Raw genomic sequence first — 13,366 nt, 5'->3', positions numbered from 1 at the left:
CCCTCAAAAAAATTTCCGCATCCTTTTCAACATATATATTGAGGGTATTATATAAAAAAGAAAAAATTTTTAGAAATTATGTAATTCATATTTTTTTAATACATCGAATCAAACATTGCCTAAGAAAAATATAAGCATGATTAATGCAAGCATAATTAACAGAAGTATTAATAATACAAACATTACTAATACATCATATTTTGCATTATTCTTATACACTCTACCAAACGACCCCTTAAAGTGTTGTTTTTGTCCTTTCCTCATTAATATATGGAAAAATTACAGAAAGTGACATATTTAATACTATAATTATAATAAATAGCAATACTTTATCAAAATTATAATTTATAGCAAAAGTAGCATGATTATGTCGATTAACTAGACAAGCACGTGTTTTACTCTCATTACTTTACTTTTTTTCTATTTTCACTCCATTATTTTACTTTCCTCCAATCTAACTGTATCTTCTCTTCTCTTTTTTCTCAATTTTTGTCTATTTTTTTCAATTGTTGATAAATATTGTGCTCCATCAAATAAGATAAATTGATATTTAAAGTTATTGTATGTTATTTTTTTCATATAATTTATATATTTATATTTTTGTATTTTTTTCTTCAACCTTGTTCTTCCATTTTTTATTATATTTATATTTTTGTATTTTTTTCTTCAACCTTGTTCTTCCATTTATCTTTTATTTTTTTTTTTGGGGGGGGGGGGGGGGGGGGGGGGGGGGGACGGGGTTGTGAATTTTGTGTATTTTTTTTTATGTTGTGTTTTGTATCTCTTTCAAACTCTTTGGATTTTTTTTTTGTATCTCTTTCGAATTAGATGTTGCGTTTTGTGAATTTTTGTATTTTTTAACACAAGTGAACATAGAAGAGGTGGGATCGAAGTATCGTAACGATTCGGAGAAGATTACACAACTTATGAAGTAGAAAGGATTGAGAAAACCTTCATATCCAAACCTCAAAAAAATACAAAAATATATGAAAAAGAGGAAATCAGACAAAATTGGAGGGTCAAGTAAAATACCCTGTCTTGTTGATCAAAATTCATATGAACATGAATCCGAAAAAGAAAAAGTGAAAAAGATATTTGTATTTGGACTTTTATAGATTATGGGTCATATGCAAGTATATGTATTTTTAAATATACATATGATTATGCTTAATTTGTTTTTCAGTTGGTAACATATGTATTTATAGTATTTTTTTTTTATTTAAGATATGTAGTATGTATTTTGTGTTGTTCAGTCATATGTATATAAATGGAGTTGTATTTGTTACTGTTAAGATGTGGAATTGCATATGTTACTGTTAAGATATGTATTTGTTGCAATTAACATATGTAATTATTTTTGTTACTGTTAAGATATGTATTTGTTACTGTAAATACATCAGGACAGGAGTTGTATTTGTCTATGTTAAAATATGGATTTGATATGCATTTGTATTTGTTTGTTCAATATTACAATGATATGTATTTTGTAAATACATATGAGTTTATTTATGTATTCTGGAACAGACATGTATTATAAAAATACATATGCAGTGATATATATATATTTGTTCTAATGTAATATGTATGATGTTATAGAAAATATATGCATACTATGTATTTTATATTTTTTTTTTTGTGAGAAGAGCATGTAATATAGATTTCAATAATTTTTTGGTTTGTAGTTGCTGCATGATTAAATATTCATGGCAAGAGTACTTTCAAAGTTAGCACCACATATTCATAATCGAACAATTTTATCATTTCAAAAAAAAAAAAATAGACTCTTCGACTATATATTATATTCCGACAAACAAAACTCAAAAAATACTGTTTGAGTAAGTAGCAAAATCGATTTTGATTAATATATAATTAGATCAGTTCAATATATAGTTGCATTTATTTGTTTCAAAATTCATTTACAAAATATTCACAAACTATTTATCCAGAAAAAAAATTGACGAAACATCAAACACATACAAAAAAATCAATTTCAAACAACGTCATTTAAATCTGATGAAATTCATATAAGAAATTAATTTTATGATTCAATACGTGTAACAATAGTGATGATTTTATTTGAAATTTCGAAGATCATGAACATAAGAAGCTTCAGTTGATTTTGATTTTTTTTTTTATGAAAACGATAATGTGAAACGACAATTTGAATTTTGATTTCGATTTTTGAAAATAACGAAAATTACGTTAATTAAAAGGTATTTATGGAAGAGAAATCTCAAACTTTTAATTCATGGGTAATGATGTCTTATTTAACTCAACTTATTTGAATAAAAAGGGGACAATAAATTCACTTGTATATGTATTTAATTACATAGCAACATTTTGTTAAAATATAAAATACAAGTTGCTATTTTAAGTAATTATGAAATAGTTGCTATGAAACTCCCAATTATGCTCTTAAGTTTGCTACTTATGAAATTTTTCCATAATATATTACACATAGAAATGCTATCGTTAAAGGGGCTCATTTTATGATCTAATAAAGTATTAAAGTTTTTGGATCTACAAGTGCAAAGTATCCTATTAATATAGGATTTAATTTAGATAAGTAGAAATCTTTTTACCTTTCCTTATGTTAGATGAAAACTTATGGAAAAGATACCTTTCCTGAAAAGACGCTTCAGAATTCTTATTATTAAAGTTTTGATCCATAAATTTGAAGACGTACATTCTCTCTTTTCTCTTAATCTCAGAAAAGCCACTAAGAAAGAACACTCTTCAAAGTTTAGAAGATCAAATATTCTTCAATCAATTTATTGCAACGGAACAAAGTTAGCAGTCCTGTCATGCTTCAATAAACTAATAGCATTGTCTAATAATTTGCTTGCGTTCTTGGGTGATTTCCTTTAAGTTTCTCAACAAGACTAACTATGATTAGAATAATTAGTTACTTCCATATATTTGTTTCCAATTTTTTTTTGTAATCCACAGTTCTTGATTTACATTATATCTTTTCTAAATGTGCATAAATTTTTAAAACTTCTTTGCCATTTTTTTTAATAACATAGACTAAGAGCTTTATTTTTAATTGAGTATTCAAAAGAACCGTGTTCTGAGAACATAGCGACTATTTTAAAATTAAGTGTTTAAATTTTTTGGGTCCTAAAACTAAAAATATGTCAGATTACTTTTCAATCTAACTTTAATCTAGACCTGTGGGATAGTAAAAATCTTTTGGGAGTAAATATATGAAGGGAATTAATTATTTTCTAGTCATAGTTAGAATTTTGTTCTACTTTAATCTTTGTCACTAATTTTAGGATCGGCTCTTTCCCATTTTCCTTCTCTTCAATTTCGCCTAGTTCTTGCTTGGATTGAATACATATGTCATAGCTTAAAATGAAAGATTGAGATTTAATTAGTTAATCAAAGTCTTAACTATAGTTATCTACTTCCATATATTTAATTATATTTGTTCCTTAAATATCCATTATGTCTTTTACTCAATATTTTAAAGAAAAAATTTTACTGCCACAAAATCTATATTAAAAAAATTTCCTAAATATATATATTTTTTAAATTCATAATATAGTTAAAATTTTATTTTTTCTAATTGAGAATTTAAAAGAGCTGCATAAAGAAAATATGATGAATTTATTTGGCACAATCTTTATATTTGATTTGGCACATGTATAATGAATTTATTTGACACATTAAGAAAATAAAATTAGAAAAATTTAAAGCCACAATTTTTTTTTTTAATTTGAAAAACATTATTTAAGAAAAATGGCAAACATTAGCAAACAAAAAAAAGTATAAAGAAAATATAAAGGATTTATTTGGCACAATCTTTATATTTCATTTGGCACACGTATAATGAATTTATTTGGCACATAAAAAAAATTAGAAAAACTTCAAGCTACAATCTTTATTTTTTTTATTTGAAAAACATTACTTAAGAAAAATGACAAATATTAACTCAAAAAAAAAGTAAAAACCTAGCAGAAAATTATTCATGGATAGAAAGAAAATAATTTAATATGTTTAAGAAAGATATAATTGATTGTTAACGATATTTAAGGAACAAATTTATGAAAGTAGATAACTATGATTAGAATTTTAATTTAACTAATTAAATTTCAATCATTAATTTTAAACTATGATATATGTCTTCAATTCAAGCAAGAACTTGAAAAAAATTGGAGAGAAAGGGGAACAGAGAGGAGCCCAATACTTAATTTTAAATCATGACACGTGTCTATAATCCAACATAAACTTGAGGAAAATGGAGAGAAGCCGAATCTGAAAGTGTAGGATTCGTACTGAAGTAATTTGAAATTGCACTATTACGAGGTAGGAGTCAATTTGAAATCGCACTATTACGAGTTTGAATATCTCATAACACATTCCATCTTATTAATATAGTATGAAAGAAAAGGTAATGTTGAAATAAGGATGGGTCTTCAAGTTGTACTACTGTAGTTTTACCAATTAAAAAGCCCTTCTATTTGATTTTCAATTTTCAACTAGCAACAGCATCTGCAGTAGCCATCTGAATTTGGGCAGTGTCATTCATCTCAGACATCTTCTTTGCCTTGAGCTCTCGCACTGTTGACCTCCACTTGAAGAAAGTACCGAACAAGGCATCAGTTTCCTCTAATGTTTTCCCTTGTGTTTCCGGCATCAACGTAAAGAAGAAAAGCCAAGCCATCCCTGCAATTCCCGCGTAGAAAAAGAACGCTCCTTCAATTGATATCGCCTTTTCTAACGATAAAAATGTCATGGATATTAACCCGCTGGTTACTCTGTTTATTGTTACACCTATGCTGAACCCTGTTGCTCTGAGTCTCAATGGAAAAACCTCTGAACCATACACCCATGCAATTGGACCCGCACCAATTGAGAAAAGTGCTACATAGACTGATACCATTGTGACACAAAGGGCCACGGCCCATCTGAAGTTACCATTTGAGTGGTCAATAACTGTAAGGCCAGCAGAGAGGAGTAATAGTGAAATGGCCATTCCACCAAAACTTGTTAAAAGCAATGGCCTACGTCCAACTTTGTCAAGAAAAAATGTGGCTACTAATATAAATAATGTTTTCACACATCCCATTGCTACTGTAGCTAGTAACCTGTCATGATCCGATTTAATGCCCGCCCTTTCGAAAATTGTTGGACTATACAAAACAACAGAGTCAATGCCACTTGCTTGTTGGAAGAAATGTATACCAATACCAGTAAGCACTATGTGTTTAATGGATGGCGTAGGAGAAAGGAATAGTTCTTTCCATACATTGTTTCCTTTCGGGCGTTTAGGAACTTGGACCACATCGTCATTGCAGTGCTCGGGTATGCCAGCAGCTTCTTTGATGTCACGAAGTCTTGACTCGGCTTCTTCTGGTGATTCAGAGGTTTTTTTAAGCACGGTTCTTGCATCGTGAAGTCGGCCCTTCATGACAAGCCACCGCGGTGATTCGGGCATGGCTAGAACACTTAAACCCAATAACACGGACGGAATTGCTCCGATTCCTAACATGAATCGCCAGCTCAAGTGTGTTGGAAGTTTGGAAAATGCTACGTTAGACACATATCCTAGCAATATACCTGTTATCAACCAAGTTAATTAAGCAATATCCATTTGGATTAAAAGTACTTGATAAACGGCAAGTGTTGGAAATCATTTTCATGTGCAAAAGTTGATTTTATAAATAAACAAGGTGCGTATTTAGGTAGAAATATTGAAATTAACAAGATAGTTAGCGTGGTTGATAAAAATAATCTTAATTACATTTACAAAAGATATAAATTAGAAGTATTTTCAAATACACATGGATGAATGATGAAAATAGAACGCAAAGAAAATAATAATTAAGTTATGAATGATGAAAATAGAACACAAAGAGAATAAGAATTAAGTTATGTTTTAGATAGAGTATTTAGGGAAGAATAAATCCATAAAAGGTTTTGTCAAATAAAAAATGCTTAAAAGATATATAATTATAAGTAGTAACCAACTTATAATAATAACTTTCGACTGTTTTTGACTAATAAACGTGTTTGGTGTTCCAAACATATAAATAAGTCCAAATGCATGTACATGTAAGCTACTTGACATCTTATCTAGTGATCGATTATCATAAAATTGTCATTACAAGCACTTTAGCAATGAAATTCTTAATTAATTTCAACTTTCTTTTGCACGTACCTCCATTAATAAATACCTCAGGGAAGGAAGTGAGAAAACCCCGACAAGACTCGGGGGACACCTCGACAGTGTAAACGGGAGCAATGACAAGAGCATAGCCAACACCAACGCCAGCGACAAAACGGCCAAACATGAGGAAGGCATAGTTAGTAGCAAAACCCATCAATAATGCCCCCACGAAGAAGATAACCGCTGCTACAACCATAGTGTTCCGACGACCTATCCAGTCGGAAGTCCGGCCAGCAGCGGCGGAGCCAATAAGAGAATAGAGATTGAGAATTCCTACTAGAATCTCTACTTGTACATCGTTGATGTGTAGGTCTTTCTTGATGTAGATTATGGCTCCACTCATCACACCTATATCTGCATGGACCAAAACACAAGTCTAAGCGCATACGAAAATATTTTCCTTTAAAAATTTTCTTGCTTCCTCAAGTTTTTTGAAAAAAATTATGTTTCATGACTGATGTCCACTTTGATTATCTCTTTCCCAAAAAGATGGATTATGTCTCTCTTATGCCTAAAGTAAGAAAAGCAATTTAGCACCAAAACTTTAAGGCTCCAAACTATTGTAAATATTATTATATGATACTTCTTTTCATTTCAATTCCTTGTTTTGAATAGCATGAAGTTTAAAATGTAAAGAAGATTTTTGAATTTCATTGTCTTAAAAAGAATTGTAGAATGAATTAGAAATTTCTTTAAATCTTGTGATCTTAAACACGAAAAGTTAGAATTAAAATATTATTAAAAAGAAAAATAAACATTCTTTTTGAAATAAATTAAAAGAGAAACACAAACAAATTGAAACGGAAAGAAAGAGTATAAAAATAAAATTCTATACTTTTACTCATAAAATTCAATATGTATAATGATTTTTACTCATAAAATTCAATATTCTTTTTAAATATGTCCAATTACTGTTTAAACATCCGGATACTTTTTGCTTTTCAATTTCAATTTTAGATACTCGTTTATCAAATTCAACCAAATATTATCCTAATGAGCTGTTAAAAAATTTGAAATGCACATTCTTTTTTATTTTTTTCTTATGGTTTTTATCAAAGTCTCAAAATATACAACGATATATAATTCCTATAAAATATTATAAATCTAAATTTATGTATCAAACACACTCAGAATTATAGTATAATAACTAGTATGTAAACCAGACAAACTAGCAGAGAGAAAAGAATTCTTACCATAACCAAGCAAGATGGATGACAAGGAAGCTAGAAAAGAAGAAGCAATTGCATACTTGTTTTTTTTTCTACTGGTTTTTGATTTGGGAGGATCAAAATCCGCAAGAGCTTGGTTTTTGTCCTCCATGATTGTATGATTTTTGATGAGTTTTTCATGCCTATAGAGTTAGCTTTATATAGAAAAAAAAGATCCCTCAAATTTCGGTAATTAGGACAATTAGTTTACTTAATTTTGTTGAGTCTATCCATTACTCTATATCATTTTAATTTAATCCTTCATTTTTATGATGTGGAACCAACCAACTTTCCAAGTTTATGCTTTCAACAAGAACAATTTGTTACTGTAATTGATATATATATATATATATATATATACTTGTTTGATCATCAACTATTCAATTTATGTTTTATATATTACTAATAACTTTACTAAAAGTCTATAAGTATATATGAAGAAATAAAAATTAACGATAAGTAACTAGATATATGCACCAATAATGACCATGAATTGATACTATATATAACAATAACCGTGAATTGATATGTAACACATAAAAATTAAGTTTTTCCATGGTTAATAGTGTATGGTTCTTTAAACTGTCACTGATAATTGTTGGGTTCAAAGTATAGATAAAGTGTGAATGAAAAATGGAGGAAATTAAGTGGAAGGAAAAATAGAGAATAAAACACAAAAATGGAAAGTGTATTCTAAAATGGAAAGTCTACTATTTCTCCCACATTGGTAAGAGAATGTGACTTTCAAGTGTTTATATTAAGAAACACTTATTCCACTTGGTAAGTGAGGCAAGAAATAAGAGATGCCTCGCGCCGTCGATGTCGTCGCTCGCTCGTTGATCGATGAGATCTATTTTTTTGGACAAAATTTATTTGACAAAAATTTAATCCGAAGGAAAAATAAAAAATGCAGTAAATTATTTTTTGTGTTTTGATCCTCCAGTTATATGCATGCATGCAGTGTTTCGAACTGATGCTTCAAAAGGATGCACTGTTTCTAACTGATGCTTCAGAAGGATGCACTATTTCGAACTGATGCTTCAGAAGGGTGCAATCCTTCATGAAATAGTCTGCCTGATCGGAAAAGATGCAAACTTTGGACGACCAGACATGATCTTTCAGGAAAGGTCACACCTTTAAGTGAACCATTGCCACTTTTCAGAAGAGGCATATGAAGGCCATATAAACCTGCTTTCATCCATAGGTTTAGACACAAATTTTCTGAATTACAAACTCTCTTCTTGTCTTCAAAACATTCTGTGTGATCAATCAAACTGTTGAGTGAATTCGTTGAATCCAACAATTTGAGGTACCACTATTGTTTGGATTGAAGACCATTCCATAACCTCGGGTACAGTGATGGAAATTATTTCTTAAGGACACTCTGTGAAGTCGGGAGACTTGGCCTTACAAATTCTATTTTATCTATTTTCTGAAAAAAACACACTTCTTAGATAGATTATTCATAATCTAGTATTGAAGGTGTTGAGTAACTTCAAAAATGTTCTTGTCTTAGACTTGAACTAAAGTTGAAGTTGGTGTTGCATGTATACATATCCTTGTACCCGAACACCATAAAATAACAATCTTAAGGAATAACTTTTGCAGAATCTGTATTGCTTATTTTTGGAGATTAAAGCTTTAAGCTTTCTACCCCGTTTGAACTTAACTAGTGATTCAAAAACATAAAATCTTCATCACAAGTTAAAGATAATTCGGTTGACGATTGGAAGTCATAAAAACTTCATCGTTAACTAGAAACAAGAAGAAGAGTTTAAAGTTGCTTAATTTTATAAGTAGTATTCTGAAAATACTAAATTTTATTGTTTTGTGGTGACAGGAAAAATGACTAATGAAAATCAAATGCAAAATGCGGCTACGACTATGGGGGCAACTAGTATTGCCTCAACAAGTCGAGAAAATGCTTTGCAACCAATGGCACCTGCAGAGAAGCTCAGAAAATTTGCGGGCATTGAATTTAAGCGATGGCAGAAAAAGGTGTTCTTCTACCTCACAACACTATGTCTTCAAAGATTCACTAGTATGCTCCTGAGGTGCCCGAGAGAACCTCGGACAAAGAGCGTTTCATAATTGTAGAGTCTTGGAAACACTCGGACTTCCTTTGCAGGAATTATATCTTAAGTGGTCTCCAAGACGGCCTATATAATGTTTACAGTGGAACTACGACATCAAAGGAATTATGGGGGGCACTAGAACGAAAATACAAGACAGAGGATGCGGGAATTGAGAAATTCTTTGTTGCAAGGTTCCTGGACTTTAAAATGATAGATAGCAAATCAGTTGTCTCTCAAGTGCAGAAATTGTAAGTAATCATCCACGATCTCCTAGCGGAAGGTATATCTTTGAAAAATACCTTATTTGAATAAATTGAAATGTTCTTAGTAATCACATAAACTATTTTGTAGGTTTGATTGTGAATGATGCATTTCAAGTAGCAGCGATCATTGAGAAGCTACCACTTATGTGGAAAGACATTAAAAACTACTTGAAGCACAAATGCAAGGAGATGACTATCGAAGGTCTTATTGTCTGACTGCTTATTGAAGAGGATAATAAAGATGTCGAGAGAAGGTCAAAAGGGAATTCTACAATTACGAAGCACATATTGTAGAAGATGACCAAAACAATTCTAAGAAAAGGAAGAAATTTTTACAAGGAAGCAATCAACCCAAGAAGAAATTCAAGGAAAAGTGCTTCAATTGTGGTAAGATTGGTCATAAGTCCAAGGATTGTCGTGCCCCTAAGAAAGGCAAGAAAAAAGACCAAACAAATATGAGTGAGTCCAACAAAGAATGTGATTATCTGTGTGCTATGTTTTCAGAATAAAACTTGATGGGGAATCCTCGCGAGTGGTGGATGGATTCTGGTGCCACCCGCCATGTTTGTGCCAACAAAGAATTGTTTTTGTCATTCTCTTTGGCTCAAGTAGAAGAAATGATCTACCTGGCTAACTCCGCTACGGCTAAGGTAGAAGGAATAAGAAAAGTGGGATTGAAAATGACTTTAGAAAAGGTCTTGACACTTAACAATGTCTTGTACGTTTTGGAGTTACGTACGAACTTGATTTCTATCTCACTTCTAGACAAGAACGGATTCAAATGTTTAACTGTTTCTAAAAAAATTGTAATTAGCAAAGGAGAAGTGTATGTAGGAAAAGGCTATCTCACCGAAGGCCTTTATAAGATGAATGTTGAAATCAATAAAAGTTCAAATTCTTCTTATTTGCTTGAGTCTTATAATTTGTGGCATGAACGTTTAGGTCATGTTAATTATAAAACGTTATGAAAACCGATTAACTTAGAGGTTTTGCCAAACTTTGAGTGCAATAAATCAAAGTGTCAAACGTGTGCGGAATCAAAGTATGCAAAACATCCTTATAAATTCGTTGAAAGAAATTTCAATCCCTTAGACTTAATACACACTGACATTTGTGATATGAAGTAAACACCATCATGTGGTGGAAAAAAGTATTTCATAACTTTTATTGACGATTGCACTAGATATTATTATGTCTACTTGCTAAATAGTAAGGATGAAGCAATAAATGCATTTAGGCAATACAAAACTGAAGTAGAAAATCAGTTAGAGAAAAAGATAACAATGATAAGAAGTGATAGGGGCAGAGAATATGAATCTTTCTTCACCGAAATATGTGTAGAGAATGGAATCGTCCATCAAACTACGGGCTCGTATGCACCCCAATCTAAAGGAATTATGGAAAAGAAAAATCGAATGTTGAAGAAAATGTTGAATGTCTTACTTATAAGTTCCGATTTACACAAAACTTGGGGGGGGGGGCTATTCTTACAGCCAGTCGTAGACTCAATAGATTTTTACATAATAAGACACAATCAATTCCTTATGAAAAATGGAAAAGAAGGAACCCAACTTGAAATATGTCAAAGTATGGGGGTGTCTAGCAAAGATCCAAGTTTCTATGCCTAAAAGGGTTATGATAGGACCTAAGACTGCGGACTGTGTGTTCATAGGATATGCTAAAAGCAGTAAAACATGTTAGTTTTTGGTTCGTAAATCCAAATATCCAAATATAAATGAAAATACGGTAATTGAATCAGATAATGCTGAATTCTTTGAAAACATTTACCCGTATAAAATTAGACATGAACAGTCTAGTGGAGGATCTAACCTACCTCGAGATGAACCAAGTGAGAATGTACATAATAAAGCGAATCCAAGATGTAGTACACGTCAAAGAACGTCTACTTCGTTTGGATCAGATTTCGTAAAATTTCTCTTAGAAAATGAACCTCAAACATATAAAGAAGCGATGTCATCGTCACACTCATCCTTTTGGAAAGAGGCAGTCAACAGTGAGATTGATTTAATTTTAAGCAACCATACGTGGAAATTGGTTGATCTTCCTTTAGGAAATAAACCTTTAGGTTCTAAATGAATCTTCAAAAAGAAAATGAAGGTGGATGGTACTATTGATAAATACAAGGCAAGACTTGTAGTAAAAGGCTTCAAACAAAAAGAAGGCCTTGATTACTTTGATACATACTCACCGGTAATAAGGATAACATCGATTCGAATGTTAATTGCCTTAGCAGCGGTATATGGTCTTGAAATCCATCAAATGGATGTGAAAACCACATTTCAAAATGGAAAATTAGAGGAAACAATTTACATAGAACAACCTGAGGGTTTTGTGGTTCAAGGAAAAGAAAATAAGGTGTGTAAAGTAAGCACCTAAATAATGGCATGCAAAGTTTGACCAAACCATATTGGCAAATGGATTCAAGATAATGAATGCGATAAATGTGTTCATATTAAAGACACTCCGAATTACCAAGTCATTATTATTTTATATGTGGATGATATGTTGATCATCAGTAAAGACATTTCTGACATAAATGCAATGAAACGAATGCTCGAGAGTAAGTTCGATATGAAAGACCTTGGAGTTGCGGATGTGATCTTAGGAATAAGAATCCATAAAACTCCATAAGGGTTGACATTGTCACAATCTCATTATATAAAAAATGTACTTGACAAATTCAAGTATATGAAATTCGGTATTGCCAAGACTCCATTGGATGTGGTATTGCACTTCGAAAGAATGAAGGTGAAAGTGACTCACAATTGGAGTATGCAAGAGTATTGGGATATTTAATGTATATAATGAACTATACAGGACCAGACATTAGCATGCGCTATTAGTAAATTGAGTTGGTACACGAGTAATCCCAATAAAAATCATTGGATGACAATGAAAAGATTTTTGGGGTATCTTAAATACACTCAAGACTATGTTTTGCATTATAATAAATATCCCGCGGTACTCGAAGAATATAGTGATGAAAATTAGATCACCGAATCGAACGAAGTAAAATCCATAAGTGGATTTGTATTTACTATCGGTGGAGGAGCAGTCTCTTGGAAATCATCCAAACAGACTTGTATTGCTTGCTCTACAATGGAATTTGAATTTATCGCATTGGATAAAGCCGGTGAAGAAGCAAAATGGCTCCGAAATTTCTTGAAAGATATTTCTTATTGGCCCAAACCAATGGCACTAGTATGTATACACTGTGATAGCCAAGACGCAATAGGTAAGGCAGGGAGCATGATGAACAACGATAAATCTCGTCACATACAATAAAGACATAATATCATTAGGAAACTTCTCTCTAGTGGAATTATCACTGTTGACTATGTAAAGTCAAAGGATAATGTGTCGGATCCACTTACAAAAGACCTATCTAGAGAAGAAGTGGAAAAGAAATCCAAGGAAATGGGTTTTAGGCCTAGGACAAGTCAGCATGACGGTAATTCTACCTAGCAGACTAGAGATCCCAAGAGCTAGGTTCAAGGAGATCAAACAAAGTTGCTTCTGACAGGTTCAACATTGTCAATTATCCAACCCATTCTCATGATGTATAAAATGTTTAGTAAACGAGGATAAGACTTAAGGTGAAAAATCTTTTAATGATTATCTAAA

The 13,366-nt window shown here is 31.4% G+C and overlaps 1 protein-coding gene across 1 annotated transcript; it reads right to left on the bottom strand.

The window, feature by feature from the left end:
* Window positions 1–4,350: 4,350 nt before the first annotated feature.
* LOC107854951 (putative polyol transporter 2) lies at window positions 4,351–7,509 on the bottom strand. The gene is made up of 3 exons (XM_016699943.2): window positions 7,369–7,509; window positions 6,167–6,529; window positions 4,351–5,565 (listed from the first exon to the last, which is right to left on the bottom strand). The coding sequence occupies exons 1-3, from the start codon at window positions 7,493–7,495 to the stop codon at window positions 4,481–4,483; spliced, it is 1,575 nt and encodes a 524-aa protein (XP_016555429.2). The 5' UTR covers window positions 7,496–7,509; the 3' UTR covers window positions 4,351–4,480.
* Between the last annotated feature and the right edge of the window lie 5,857 nt (window positions 7,510–13,366).

This window comes from Capsicum annuum, chromosome 11 (genome assembly GCF_002878395.1).
Source record: "Capsicum annuum cultivar UCD-10X-F1 chromosome 11, UCD10Xv1.1, whole genome shotgun sequence".
NCBI lineage: Eukaryota > Viridiplantae > Streptophyta > Magnoliopsida > Solanales > Solanaceae > Capsicum > Capsicum annuum.
Note: the sequence above shows the minus strand (reverse complement) of the source record. Positions and strands in the feature narration are given on the sequence as shown.